This window comes from Chlorocebus sabaeus, chromosome 20 (genome assembly GCF_047675955.1).
Source record: "Chlorocebus sabaeus isolate Y175 chromosome 20, mChlSab1.0.hap1, whole genome shotgun sequence".
NCBI classification, from domain to species: domain Eukaryota; kingdom Metazoa; phylum Chordata; class Mammalia; order Primates; family Cercopithecidae; genus Chlorocebus; species Chlorocebus sabaeus.
The window spans coordinates 7,422,690-7,437,755 of NC_132923.1; the positions used below are offsets into that span (position 1 = coordinate 7,422,690).

Below are 15,066 nucleotides of genomic sequence, written 5' to 3' on the forward strand. Positions count from 1 at the left end.
ACTGGGATGATTACAGGCACCTACCACCATACCCAACTAAATTTTGTATTTTTAGTAGAGACAGGGTTTCACCATTTTGGCCAGGCTGGTCTTGAACTCCTGATACTCAAGTGATCTGCCCACTTCAGCCTCCCAAAGTGCTGGGATTACAGGCGTGAGCCACCATGCCTGGCCAGAAAGACTTTTTTTTTTTTGAGACAGAGTTTTGCTTTCTTGCCAGGCTGGAGTGCAGTGGCACCGTCCCAGGCAGCTCTGCAATCTCCACCTCCCAGATTCAAGTGATTCTTCTGCCTTAGCCTCCCGAGTAGCTGGGACTTACAGGCGCACGCCACCAAATCCAGCTAATTATTTTGAATTTTTAGTAGAGACGGTTTTACATGTTGGCTAGGATTGTCTCGATTTCTTGACCTCCTGACTTGCCCGCCTCGGCCTCCCAAAGTGCTGGGATTACAGGTGTGAGCCACCGCGCCTGGCCCAGAAAGACATTTAAAAATAACAGTGGTGGGCAGAGCTACCTCAGAACAATTTTCCAGTGTCAGTTTTTTCTAGCACCTCTGCTACCTAGAGGGGAATATGGTTATAGTGGCTTCAGTTCTGTATTTAACTCAAGGCCGCTTAACAAGCTCTCTTTCCTGCCAGAGTGTGGTACATTTATTTAAAACAAGTTTTTGTGTGTCTTATACATGTTTAAAAAACATACACAGAACTCTGATTAGGGAGTGTTGTGAACATCTGGTTTTTGAGAATGAATCTGGGTTTCAATAGCCAAAGTCATTGTGACCACTCCTTTAGGAAAGTCATTTTTCTGCTGTGAAGCAGTCATCCCCGGTAGACTTTATTGAAATCCTGTGTTTTAGGAGGATTTGGGGGGTGCCCCTGTCCTCACTTCCTCTCATTGCATTGGGTCAAATTAGTTTTCGGTTTTTGTGTTTTTTTTTTTCCACAAGCAGCAAACAGCCCTGGGTAAGTTGTTAATGTTTTTAAGTGTCCCTGCATGTCTCTTACCACGTACTCCCCTTTTGTGTAAATAATTTACTTTCTACTCCTGATTAAATACCCTTGTCTGTGAGTGCATACACCCTACGTTGGGTAGGTGACCGGAGGGCCTTCAGCGGTGAGTCCCGGAACTGGGTTTAGGGACCTGGGAGGGGAGGGAAGAGGGCGGGGCAGGCTGTGGGCGTCACAGAGTGGTCCCGCCCCTCCTTCCGCGACTGGGGAGCCGGTGGCGCCATCTTACCCGGCTGCGGGAGGGGTCACAGGTCAGTGACGGAGCCTCTGCGGGTGAAGGAAGACAAGTGGGTGATCCGACCGGCCGTGGTGGTCCAGTCCCCACTGACCGGTAGGAGCAGCAGGGCGTCGGCTTGTGAGGCAGATGGGTGGGGAGTCCCGGAGGAGCAGCTGGGGGCCGGGAGGGGTCTTGGAGGAGAATGGGGAGGGGGCGGAACCTCCGGGTACCGCAGGCGTGAGGGGACCCCTGCGGCCTAAGGGGTCGCATCCCTTACTTCCCAAAACTTTCTTGTCCCTACTGTGCCAGGACCTAAATTTATTTGTATCTTTTAATTTTTCTCTTTGGAAAAAGTAAAACCTGTGATGTGTCTGTCATGTGACTGAACTGTCTCGGAGGGAGGGTGACGATATGGGGGGTTTCTTAGGGCCACCAGAAGGGGTGCAGTGGTGAGCAAGAGGGACAGGCCAGAGTATGTATGGAAAGGTAAGGCACTGGCTTGAGGGCTGTCGCCGTGGTGTCTCCATCCTGGATTAAGCATTTCCTCCTCCTTTTCTAGGTGGCTTTTCCTCGGGGCAGCCCAGGAAGGCCCCAAGAGGACAATGGATTCTGGAACTCGCCCAGTTGGTAGCTGCTGTAGCAGCCCCGCTGGGCTCTCACGGGAGTACAAACTAGTGATGCTGGGTGCTGGTGGTGTAGGGAAGAGTGGTAGGTAACATTTTCCATTTGACAGAAAGCATGGATGAAAAGTACTTAAGTGATCAGATGGGATACTTGCTATCTTGCAATGTTAATACTTAAAATTCTCTCTGTGGGTCACCTTTGTGAGGATTTGACTTTTATTTCTTCTTTTGAAGCCATGACCATGCAGTTCATCAGCCACCGATTCCCAGAAGATCATGATCCCACCATTGGTAAGCCAGATCATCACTTATGTTTCCAAATATACCCCATAAAAATATCTTAATGAATATCAATGGTTTCTAACTGTTTATATTTTGAGCCCCTGGAGTCTCAGTCAGATTTATTTAGAGACAAGGGTATCAGCAATTGGTAAGCAACTTAATATTTCTTTTTTTTTCAGACTTTATGTCATAAGCCATCTTTAGTCTTTTGTCTCTTACTGAACAGTAATGAGACTACTCTCTTGTTGTATTTTTTTATGGTTGCATACAGGCCACTTAACGAAGCCTTTTCTTGCTGTCACTTCTCTAAGGGAATGACTTGAGACTCACTCTTTAACTGTGAGTCAGCTGGTTTGAACTTCCACAAAAGGAAGCAGAAAAACAAGTAGAGCCAGGCTGCTGAACTCTTACAACCCAGACATGCCAAGCCTGGACATCTTGCACTTGGAGCTCTTCATTTACTTCCTTATACCTTGAGTTGATTACATAGTGATGTCTTCTCCCATGTCTTTTTTTTTTTTCTTTTCTTTTTTTTTTTTTTTAGAGTCTCGCACTTTCTCTGAGACTGGAGTGCAATGGCGTGATCTCTGGTCACTGCAACCTCCGCCTCCTGGGTTCAAGCAATTCTCCTGCCTCAGCCTCCTGCGTAGCTGGGATTATAGGTGCCTGCCACCACACTCGGCTAATTTTTGTATTTTTAGTAGAGATGGGATTTCACTATGTTGGCCAGGCTGGTCTCGAACTCCTGACCTCTAGTAATCCATCCGGCTTGGCCTCCCAAAGTGTTGGGATTACAGGCGTGAGCCACTGCTCCCAGCCCTCCAATGTCTTTTACAGTCTTTAACTCTTGTTGCAGAATGCTAGTAGAGTAAAAAAGTCATTTTGTTTGCTTTGACTTTTTTTTTAATTGCTAGTCTCTACAAAGACTTAAGAACATTACTGTCATTCCTAAACCATAAGGAAGCAGGTTTGATTCTAAGGGTTTATATCCTAATATGAAAGAAAAATGGATGTGGGAATGGGAGAGGACACAGGAAGTCAGCTGTGCTGCTGTTATTTTCTTTTTTTGGAGACGGTGTCTCGCCCTGTTGCCCAGGCTGGAGTACAGTGGCACGATCTCGGCTCACTACAAGCTCTGCCTCCTGGGTTCACGTTGTTCTCCTGCCTCAGCTTCCCGAGTATCTGGGACTACAGGTGCCCACCACCACTCCTGGCTAATTTTTTTTGTATTTTCAGTAAAGACGGGGTTTCACCATGTTAGCCAGGATGGTCTCGTTCTCCTGACCTTGTGATCTGCCTGCCTCGGCCTTTTCCCAAAGTGCTGGGATTACAGGCGTGAGCCACTGCGCCCGGCCATGTTATTTTCAGTATGTGACACTCTGCCATGATTCTAGTTCTCTAGGAAGGATTTCCATTGGGTCAAGCATCTGCTGCTCTGTTTCCCACAAAGCCAATAATGTTTTGTGGTGGCCCAGCTTTTGTATGGTTATTTCATACAGCAGATGATTCCAGGGATGGGAAAAATAGAAAAAAATCTTGACTTTTTCATGTACTATATCAAATTTAGAACATTGTTCAGAGATTCAGGCTGGGCGCAGTGGCTCACGCCTATAATCCCAGCACTTTGGGAGGTCGAGGCGGGTGGATCACCTGAGGTCAGGAGTTCGAGACCAGCCTGGCCAACATGGTGAAACCCCATCTCTACTAAAAATACCAAAACTAGCTGGGCGTGGTGGCGGGTGCCTGTAATCCCAGCTACTGTGGAGGCTGAGGCAGGAGAATTGCTTGAACCCAGGAGGCGGAAGTTGCAGTGAGCCGAGATAACACCATCGCACTCCACCCTGAGGAATAAGAGTGAGACTTTGTCTCAAAAAAAAAAAAAAAAAAAAAAAACATTGTTCAGAGATTCAAATTATAGTGGGAGTACTAGGAATAAAATGAATTTAGGGCTTATAATAATTTACTTGAGAATTCCAGAAGCATCTTTTCCTTTCTTTTTTTTTTTTTTTTTCTCGCCACAGTCTCACTCTGTCACCCAGGCTGGAGTGCAGTGGTGTGATCTCGGCTCCCTGCAAGCTCCGCCTCCCAGGTTCATGCCATTCTCCTGCCTCAGCCTCCCGAGCAGCTGGAACTGCAGGCGCCCACCACCACACCCGGCTAATTTTTTATAGTTTTAGTAGAGACAGGATTTCACCGTGTTAGCCAGGATGGTCTCCATCTCCTGACGTCGTGATGTGCCCGCCTTGGCCTCCCAAAGTGCTGGGATTACAGGCGTGAGCCACCACGCCTGGCAGCATCTTTTCTTTCTTTAAAGTAAAATTCAAATACTCGTCTCCTGTAAGAGTTATCTGTTTTAATTTTCCCCCAGTTAACTACTCTCCTGGCAATATTGTCTAATTCAACAGCAAATACTTATGTCTCCTGAATTTCTATTATGTGCCAAGCACTGCTTACCCTCAGGGTACAGTGGTGATCAAAAAGATGAGGTTTCTGTTCTTGAATTTATAATTTAGTGCATTTGGTTTCAAGCTCTGACTGTAAAGTCAGAAAACTTTGCATTGTAACTGGTAGAGATAAAAGCATACGAGGCTGGGCGCAGAGGCTCATGCCTGTAATCCTGAACCTGTAATCCTGAGCCTGTAATCCTGTAATTGAAGCACTTTGGGAGGCCAAGGCACCTGAGGTCAGGAGTTCAAGACCAACCTGGCCAACATGGTAAAACCCCATTTCTACTAAAAATACAAAAATTAGCTGGGCGTGTTAATGCTGCTGTAATCCCAGCTACTCAGGAAGCTGAGGTGGGGGAATTCTTTGAACCCAGGGGGCAGAGGTTGCAGTGAGCCAAGATTGCACCACTGTACTCCAGCCTGAGCGACAGAGTGAGACTTTGCCTCAAAAAAAAAAAAAGTATATGAATGTGTGCATATGTATATGTAAATTATATACACAAGCACATGTGTATGTGTAACTAAAATATTATGAAACTTTACCTCACTACATCTGGTGTACTCTGATATTTTCTTGAGACAAGGTCTTACTCTGTTGCCCAGGCTGGAGTGCAGTGTTATGATCTTGGCTCACTGCAGCCTGGACCTCCTGGGTTCAAATGATCCTCCCACCTCACCCTACCAAATACCTGGGACTACAGGCATATGCCACTACACCCAGCTAATATTTTTGTTTTTTTAGTAGAGATGAAGTCTCGTTCTATTGCCCAGGCTGGTCTCAAACTCCTGAGCTCAAGTGTTCATCCCACCTCGATCTCCCAAAGCGCTGAGATTACAGGTGTGAGAGCCACCGTACCTCACCCACTCTGGTATTTTTCTTTCTTTCTTTCTTTTTTTTTTTTGAGACGGAGAGTTTCGCTCCTGTTGCCCTGGCTGGAGTCCAGTGGCGCAAGCTTGGCTCACTGCAACCTCCACCTCCCAGTTCAAGCGATTCTCCTGCCTTAGCCTCCCAACTAGCTGGGATTACAGGTGCCCGTGACCAAATCCAGATAACTTTTTCTATTTTTAGTAGAGATGGGGTTTCACCACATTGGCCAGGCTGGTCTTGAACTCCTGACCTCAGGTGATCCACCCGCCTCAGCCTCCCAAAGTGCTGGGATTACAGGTGTGAACCACTGCGCCCGGCCTGGTATTTTCTATTTTTATTTAGGTTTCTGCTTGTTTATTTTAATGCTGGTCCCAACCCATTAAGTAGATTTCACAACTCACTAATCCTAATGAATAATTGAGAAGCATTGATTTAATGAGCTCTTCCTGAGGACGAGTCTGAAGCAGGAATTCAAGAAATAATGTTAAAAGGAAATACATTGAGATGTAAGCAGCAGTTGTTAAGTGAATGAAATATTGAGTGTTTTTTCTCTTTTTAGTTTTCTGTATTTTCCAAGGTTACTTTAGTAATATGCATAAAGAAATTTGCTTTCAGAAAAGAGAAATTATGAAACAGTGGATTATTTAGAAAACAGTCAATTAGACCAGGTGTGGTGACTCATGCCTGTAATCCTAACACTTTGGGAGGCTAAAGCAGGTGGATCATTTGAGGTCAGGCGTTCAAGAGCAGCCTGGCCAACATGGTGAAACCCCGTCTATACTAAAAATACAAAAATTAGCCGGGCAGTAGTGGCATGTGCCTGTAATCCCAGCTACTCAGGAGACTGAGGCAGGAAAATCCCTTGAGCCTGGGAGGCAGAAGTTGTGGTGAGCCGAGATCATGCTACTGTACTCCAGTCTGGGTGATAGAGTGAGACCCTGTCTCAAAAAAAAAAAAAAGAAAGAAAATAGTGAATTATGTATTTTTTTCCTTTTTTTATAGTAATGAGGAGGAAGTATAACACATGGTTAATAATGCTTTTCAGTTCAGCAATCTTGGGTTTTAATCTTCGTTCTGTCACTAATTAACTGTAATTTAGAGAAGACATTAATATTTTCGAGTTGAATTTTCTTTAGCTGTAAAATGGAGGTAATAAGGCCTACTTCATTGGATTATTGTGATTATTGAAGAATTAATATATGTAAGTTACTTAGTATAATGGTAGATAATAACTTTTTTTTTTTTTTTTTGAGACGGAGTCTCGCTCTATCACCCAGGCTGGAGTGCAGTGGCCGGATCTCAGCTCACTGCAAGCTCCGCCTCCCGGGTTTATGCCGTTCTTCTGCCTCAGCCTCCTGAGTAGCTGGGACTACAGGCGCCTGCCACCTCACCCGGCTAGTTTTTTGTATTTTTTAGTAGAGACGGGGTTTCACTGTGTTAGCCAGGATGGTCTCGATCTCCTGACCTTGTGATCCACCCGTCTCGGCCTCCCAAAGTGCTGGGATTACAGGCTTGAGCCACCGCACCCGGCCGATAATAACTATTTAGTAAATGATAAGGTTGCTTTTCAGGCCAAATTTTTTTTTTTTTTTTTTTCCCCCTAAGAGACGGGATCTTGGCTGGGTGCAGTAGCCCACACCTGTAATACCAGCACTTTGGGAGGCCAAGGCAGGAGGATTGTTTCAACCCAGGAGTTCGAGACTAGCCTGGACAACATTGCAAAACCCTATGTCTACCAAAAATACAAACATTAACCAGACATAGGGCCTGGCGCGGTGGCTCACGCTTGTAATCCCAGCACTTTGGGAGGCCGAGGCGGGCGGATCACGAGGTCAGGAGATCGAGACCATCCTGGCTAACACAGTGAAACCCCATCTCTACTAAAAATACAAAAAAATTAGCCGGACGTAGTGGCGGGCACCTTTAGTTCCAGCTACTCGGGAGGCTGAGGCAGGAGAATGGCATGAACCCTGGAGGCGGAGCTTGCCGTGAGCCGAGATCACACCACTGCATTCCAGCCTGGGCGACAGAGCGAGACTCTGTCTCAAAAAAAAAAAAAAAATTAGCTAAACATGGTGGTCGCATGCCTGTAGTTCCAGCTACTTGGGAGGCCGAGGTGGGAGAATCACTGGAGCCTGAGAAGTCAAGGCTACAGTGAACCGAGATCGCACCGGCCTGGGTGACAGTGAGACCCTGTCTCAAGAAAAAAAAAAAAAATGAGCTCTTGCTGTGTTGCCCAGGCTGGTCTTGAACTCCTGGGCTCAAATAATACTCCTGTCTCAGCCTCCCAAGTACCTGGGATTATAGGCAGTCACCACTGTGTCCAGCTGGCCTGAGAAAGACATCTTCTCAGAATCCTTTTTTAGCTTAGAATTGTAGGCGAAATCTTCAGCTATGAATAAACTACATCATCACCTATGTGGAAAAGAAAAAACTTCAGTTGAAAACTCAGTTTATGTATCTCAGTGGATTTAGCATGCTTCCTGAGCAAATGTGGGCATTTAACGAATTTGGATGCAATGTACTACTCTGTAAGATGAGTTTTAAATAGGCATTTCTTCCTGCATTTATGACTTTATAGTATACCTTTCTTCCCTCCTGTAGAAGATGCTTATAAGATCAGGATCCGTATTGATGATGAGCCTGCCAATCTGGACATTTTGGATACAGCTGGACAGGTATTAAATCCCAGAATGTTATGATTACAGGCTTTTTTACTCTAGTAAAGGGGAGGGGAAGGCCTACGCAGAGAAGATCACTAGTTTATCTCTCTTAATTTTTCATGCACTCTGACTCAGGATAGCAGGTAATGGACATACATTTTCTTTAATCTGAAAGAAATAGCTAATTATGTGTGTAGTAGCGCTAGAATGCGTCAATACATAATGATCCTTGTTTCCCTCTAGGCAGAGTTTACAGCCATGCGGGACCAGTATATGAGGGCGGGAGAAGGGTTTATCATCTGTTACTCTATCACGGATCGTCGAAGTTTCCATGAAGTTCGTGAGTTTAAACAGCTTATTTATCGAGTTCGACGTACTGATGATACACCTGTGGTTCTTGTGGGAAACAAGTCAGACCTCAAACAGCTAAGACAGGTGAGGATAGAGAAGAAAATAGTGTCTATAATCTTATACAATCAGTCATTTTTGTTTCTTGGCTTACAGATTCTTGACTTGGCTTACAGATTTTTTTGCCTTAAAATAGAAAATCAGGCTGGGTGAGGTGGCTCACGCCAGCACTTTGTGGGGCCAACGTGGGCAGATTGCTTAAGGTCAGGAGTTTGAGACCAGCCTGAGCAACATGGCGAAACCCCATCTCTACAAAAAATACTAAAAAACATAGCTGGGCATAGTGGTGCATGCACATGTGGTCCCAGCTAGTTGGAAGGCTGAGGTGGGAGGATCCCTTGACCTGGGGTGGTGGAGGTTGCAGTGAGGTTGGGGCTACAGCTCACTGCAGCCTCTACCTTCCCGCTCAGGCGATCTTCCCAATTCAGCTTTGAGGGTAGCTGGGACCATAGGTATGTGCCACTACTCCCTGCTAATTGTTTTTACTTTTTGTGGAGACAGGCTCTCACTATGTTGCCCAGGCTGATCTTGAACACCTGGACTCAAGTGATCTTCCTGCCTTGGCCTCCCAAAGTGTTGGGATTACAAGTATGAGCCACCACACCTGGCTGGAAGTAGTTTGATAGTTGTCAAATTCATAATGCTTCTCTGTTAATCTCCATTGGAAAACAGTCTTAGGAATTTGTATATAACATGTTCATTGCAAGTCTACTTATGGTAGCAGAAACAGTCTAACCATCCAAAAGTAGAAATTATGGCATATCCTTAACTAGATGTATCAATTATGGGCTCCTAATAGTTTTCAGTATTTTAGTGTAAGCGTATATCTCTTTCCCTTCCTTTGTGTTTCTTTTTTTTTTTTTTTTTTTTTTTTTTTGAGACGGAGTCTCACTCTGTTGACCAGGCTGGAGTGCAGTGGCGCAATCTTGGCTCACTGCAACCTCCTCCTCCTTCTGGGTTCAAGCGAGTCTTCTGCCTTAGCCTCCTTAGTAGCTGGGATTACAGGTGCATGCCACCATGCCTGGCTAATTTTTGTATTTTTAAGTAGAGACGGGGTTTCACCATGTTGGTCAGGCTGGTCTCAAACTCCTGACCTCATGATCTGCCCACCTCGGTCTCCCAAAGTGCTGGGATTACAGGTATGAGCCACTGTGCCCAGCTTTCTTTCTTTTTTTTTTTTTTTTTAATTTTTATTTTAATTTTGTTGTTTTGAGACGGAGTCTCACTCTGTTGCCCAGGCTGGAGTGCAGTGGCGCAATCTAGGCTCACTGCAGCCTCTCTGACTTCTGAGTTCAACTGATTCTCCTGCTTCAGCCTCCTGAGTAGCTAGGATTACATGCACCCTGCCACCACATCCAGCTAATTTTTGTATTTTAGTAGAGATGGGGTTTCAACATGTTGGCCAGGCTAGTCTTGAAATCCTGACATTATGTGATCCACCCACCTTGGCCTCCCAAAGTGCTGGGATTATAGATGTGAGCCACCGTGCCCAGTGTTTTTTTGTTTTGTTTTGTTTTGTTTTTTAGACAGTTTCACTCTTACCACCCAGGCTGAAGTGCAGTGGCATGATGTTGGCTCACTGCAACTTCTGCTTCCTGGGTTCAAGCGATTCTCCTGCCTCAGCCTCCCAATTAGCTGGGATTGCAGGCACCTGCCACCACACCCAGCTAAGTTTTCTATTTTAGTAGAGATGGGGTTTCACCATGTTGGCCAGACTGGTCTCGAACTCCTGACCTCAGGTCATCTGCCTGCCTGTCTCAGCCTCCCAAAGTGCTGGGATTACAAGCGTGAGCGACCACACCCAACTTTTTTTTTCTTGAGACAGGGTCTTGCTCTGTCACTGAGGCTGGAGTGCAGTGGCACAAACACAGCTCACTGCAGCCTTGCCTTGACCTCTTGGGCTCAAGCAATCCTCTTACCTCAGCCTCCTGAGTAGCTGGGACCACAGGTGTATACCACCACATCCAACTAATTGTTTTTTCTTTTTTTTTTTTGAGACGGAGTCTGGTTCTGTTGCCCAGGCTGGAGTGCAGTGGCGCAATCTCGGCTCACTGTAACCTCCGCCTCCCAGGTTTAAGCGATTCTCCTGCCGCAGCCTCACGAGTAACTGGGATTACAGGTGCCCAACACCATGCCCAGCTAATTTTTTTTTTTAGTGGAGACAGGGTTTTGCCATGTTGACCAGGCTAGTCTCGAACCCCAGACCTCAAGTGATCCACCTGCCTCAGCCTCCCAAGGTGTTGGGATTACAGGCCTGAGCCGCTGCACCCAGCCCCAGCTAAATTTTTAAAAATTTTGTAGAAACAGGGTCTCACCATATTGCCCAGGTTGGTCTCAAGCTCCTGGGCTCAAGCAATCCTCCCACCTCAGCCTCCCAAATTTCTGGAATTACAGGTGTGAGCCACCAAGTCCAGCCTATTTATCTTTCTTAAAATAAAAAGTATGGGGAAAACTAAGGTTGTGTGTTTGATATCTATAACTATTCCCTGTTCCAAAAAGTATCTTAAAAATAGACTACACTTTGGGAGGCCGAGATGGGCGGATCACGAGGTCAGGAGATCGAGACCATCCTGGCTAACACGGTGAAACCCCGTCTCTACTAAAAAATACAAAAAACTAGCCGGGCGAGGTGGCGGGTGCCTGTAGTCCCAGCTCCTCGGGAGGCTGAGGCAGGAGAATGGCGTAAACCCAGGAGGTGGAGCTTGCAGTGAACTGAGATCCGGCCACTGCACTCCAGCCTGGGCGACAGAGCAAGACTCCGTCTCAAAAAAAAAAAAAAATAGGGCCGGGCGCGGTGGCTCAAGCCTGTAATCCCAGCACTTTGGGAGGCCAAGACGGGCGGATCACGAGGTCAGGAGATCAAGACCATCCTGGCTAACACGGTGAAACCCCGTCTCTACTAAAAAAATACAAAAATTAGCCGGGCGCGGTGGCGGGCGCCTGTAGTCCCAGCTACTCAGGAGGCTGAGGCAGGAGAATGGCATGAACCCAGGAGGCGGAGCTTGCAGTGAGCTGAGATCCGGCCACTGCACTCCAGCCTGGGGGAAAGAGCGAGACTCCGTCTCAAAAAAAATAAAAAAAATAAAAATAAATAAAAATAAAAAAAATAGACTAGAGATTGGGCGCAGTGGCCCATGCCTGTAATCCCAGTACTTTGGGAGGCCGAGGTGGGCAGATCACTTGAGATCAGGAGTTCGCGACCAGCCTAACCAACATGGAGAAACCCTATCTCTACTAAAAATACAAAATTAGCCAGGTGTGGTGGCGCATGCCTGTAATCTCAGCTACTTAGGAGGCTGAGGCAGGAGAATTGCTTGAAGCCAGAAGGCCAAGGCTGCAGTGAGCCACAATCACGCCATTGCACTCCAATCTGGGCAACAAGAACGAAACTCCATCTCAAAAAAAAAAAAAAAAAGTAGACTAGAAATAGAATCTTATCATTTGAAGGCAGAAGAAGAAACCTTAGAAGTAATCTAGCCTCCTAAAATTGCAAAAATTAGTGCCATATGCTTGAACACCTCCAGAGTTGAGAAGCTTTCTTTGTGTTAAGGTGGTGGTGCATTCAGGTTTTTGAACCATTTAATTGTTTTTCATCATTACTTTTTCTCACATTTTGCCTTTAAAGGTCACCAAGGAAGAAGGATTGGCCTTGGCCCGAGAATTCAGCTGTCCCTTTTTTGAGACGTCTGCTGCATACCGCTACTATATTGATGATGTTTTCCATGCCCTTGTACGGGAGATACGTAGGAAAGAAAAGGAGGCAGTACTGGCTATGGAAAAAAAATCTAAGCCCAAAAACAGTGTATGGAAGAGGCTAAAATCACCATTCTGGAAGAAGAAAGATTCAGTAACTTGAAGAGAAGATGGGAAGTGTTTATCTGTGAACTGCAGTGCTATATCAAAGCAGTCCAGTAACCTGCAGTACTGAGCATGGTGCTTGCTCTTTCTCCTAACTGATAAGAGGGACATGCCTACTAGGAGTTTTTAGTGATGTGGTATTTGAAGTATTGTCTCTTAGTTAAGTATGATTTATTAACCCAGTGGAGCACTGTCTGCTTTTAAATCGTCACATTAGAATTTGATCTACCAATGTTTTGGATTCTGTTGTGCTGATATTAATTAATGTAAATTTGTTTATACCCAGGAGAATATGTATACCATGTGTATTTGACTAAGTTCACAAGGGAAGTTTTTGGCTCTGCACTCCACATTATCCTTCAATTTCAATTTCCTGGGACTATCCCAGAGAAAGAACTCAGTCTCTTCTATTCACATTATGCTTCCTAGAGACTGAACAAAAATCATGTAGGGAAATTGGGGCTAAGGAGATCAATTCCAGATTTCAGCAGATACCTGTGGGGCTGACACCTGTTGCAGACTATGGAGTGGTGAGATTTGGGGAAGTTGGACTATATGTTTGCAGGGACTTAAAAAGGTGGGTTCAGAACAGTATTCTCAGTACAAGCTTGGCTTTTCTAAGAAGTACACATTTGGCCCAAATGCACCAGGATGAGTGAGAACAGCCAGAAGCATATAAAATGTGATGAAGGTTTCTCCCGGGAACCTTATTTTACGCTTCATTTCAGGGTTTTCTTTTTTACCTTCAAAGGTAGACATTTTGGAAATCATAACTGTATTACTAAATGTGTTTAATCAGAATTCATAGTTGGATCAGCCATTGCCTTGTACAGGTTTATTTTTTCCCCATAGATGCACACGCCGACACATTTATATTAATTGCTTCCTCCTACGTTGTGCTCTGTAAAAGAACTACAGCTGGCAAGATGTGTTTTCGGCCCTTCATCACTGATTGCATTTTCCATACAGAAGAGACATCAGGGATTTGGGTAAAATTGTGTGTGTGCCTCCTTTACGTGGACAATCACTAGACTCAGTGCTCTGAGTTTAATGGGTCAGTCTTAAAGCTTTAAAATTCACATAGGTGGAGTTTCTCATCTGAAGATTTCCTTACAAGGACTTTGCTAAGTTCACCTCAGGGTTATCTGAGCCTTGACTAAGTTTATCCTAAGGGAATACCACTTTGCTCCCTGTGCATAGTTTAGGAACTGTAGTCCGAGGAAGAAACAGTTAAATATTGTTAATGAGTTCTCTGTTTTAAGATCAGGACTGTTTTGATATCTGACCTTGTTATATGTGGTAAGTAAATGCAAAAATGCTAAGAGTAATGTATCATATATTGAATATTAAATGTCACTGAAGCAATGTTTGTGTCTACTAGAAACATAAGATGACTTGTGTAGCACCCCTTTATAAGCACACAGCTCATCTTAATATTTTCCATTTTTATTAGAGGAAGTTGGACAGAGTTGTGTTTTTCTTTGTAAACTAATGATAAATATTTTAGATTTTTTTAAAAAGTGACTGTTAGAACTTTTTTAGCTCTGAGTAGCTCTTTTTAAACTCCTGGAAACATTTTTGTTACCAAATAAATCATGTTTTATGGTACTCAGCCATCCAAAAGTGAAAGACCTAGAATTTGATTCTGTGCAGGACAAAAATCTCACAGGAACTGTAGCACTTTGGAAAAGCATCAAAGTAGAAAAGAAATACAGTGTAATTCTATTATGAGAATGTTTTACATTTAAACTGGTTTAGCACCTTTTAAGTTTAAAGCCCATAGCTTCTTATTACTAGTGACCTGGGGAAGGAATTATTAGCATTAAGCAATATATATATATGTGTATATATATATTTTGTTTGTTTGTTTTTTCTTTTTTTTAATGAGATGAGGTTTCACTATGTTGCCCAGGGTGATCTCAAACTCCTAGGCTCAAGCAGTCCTCCCAATATGCTGGGATTACAGGCATAAGCCACCACCTGGCCCAAGCAAGAAATTGGCACTATATAATTATTTAAGGTAGTCTAGGCAGTAGAAAACATTGCCAGAAGGATAGAAAGGAATTTGGATTATATATAAGGAAAATAACAAATTGGTGTTTTTAAGACTATCACTGTCATATATTAGATCCTTGTATTAGTCCATCCATTAATATTAGTTCTATTTGCGGTGCTAGGTAGTTTGACAGGTATGATATGCATAAGTCATAGCTCTATTCTATTTAGTGTCATAAAGTGTAGCTAATTTATAAGTTCTAAGTAATCAGCTTTATCCAATTTGAGGGCATTAAAATTACTGCCTAGAACTTTGAAAAGAGAAAAATTCAGGGGTAAGTTGAAAGGCACTGGAACTGTTTCTGCCCATACCAGACCAGTAAATTACAAGATCCAGATGTTAGTATCTAGAATTAGCTCTTTAGAATTCAGAGGGGACATATGTTTTGACTTCATCATATATTAGCAAGAATTGGTCTACTGTGATGTTTGGGGAGGAGGAGGGGGAAATTTTTTTTAATGCACTTGTATGTGAAGACAGTTTGTATGACATAATACAAAACTTTTAAACAACTTGGGCTTTCCTTTGCTTACCTATCAGTGGGTAGAATTTTTGGAATCATTGCAAAAGAGTTGTTTTAAGAAACACATAACTATGAGATGTGATATTCTGGAAAATATGAATTCAAAAAATTTG

At 44.2% G+C, this 15,066-nt stretch overlaps 1 protein-coding gene across 2 annotated transcripts; it reads left to right on the top strand.

Moving 5' to 3' along the window:
• The first annotated feature begins 1,198 nt into the window (after positions 1–1,198).
• RIT1 (Ras like without CAAX 1) lies at positions 1,199–13,739 on the top strand. 2 transcript variants are annotated; one of them, XM_037997800.2, is made up of 6 exons: positions 1,199–1,259; positions 1,785–1,933; positions 2,083–2,139; positions 8,050–8,123; positions 8,352–8,543; positions 12,142–13,739. In XM_037997800.2, the coding sequence occupies exons 2-6, from the start codon at positions 1,828–1,830 to the stop codon at positions 12,370–12,372; spliced, it is 660 nt and encodes a 219-aa protein (XP_037853728.2). In that variant the 5' UTR covers positions 1,199–1,259; positions 1,785–1,827; the 3' UTR covers positions 12,373–13,739. The 2 variants fall into 2 exon arrangements, with proteins under 2 accessions (XP_037853728.2, XP_007974997.2); XM_007976806.3 differs by having other exon boundaries at positions 1,212–1,339.
• The last annotated feature ends 1,327 nt before the right edge of the window (positions 13,740–15,066 follow it).

Bases quoted from the DNA above. Each gene is read 5' to 3' on its own strand.
- RIT1 (XM_037997800.2), top strand. From the start codon at position 1,828: ATGGATTCTGGAACTCGCCCAGTTGGTAGCTGCTGTAGCAGCCCCGCT. The intron at 1,934-2,082 runs GTAGGTAACATT...CTTCTTTTGAAG, and splicing joins TGGTGGTGTAGGGAAGAGTG to CCATGACCATGCAGTTCATC. The intron at 8,124-8,351 runs GTATTAAATCCC...GTTTCCCTCTAG, and splicing joins TTTTGGATACAGCTGGACAG to GCAGAGTTTACAGCCATGCG.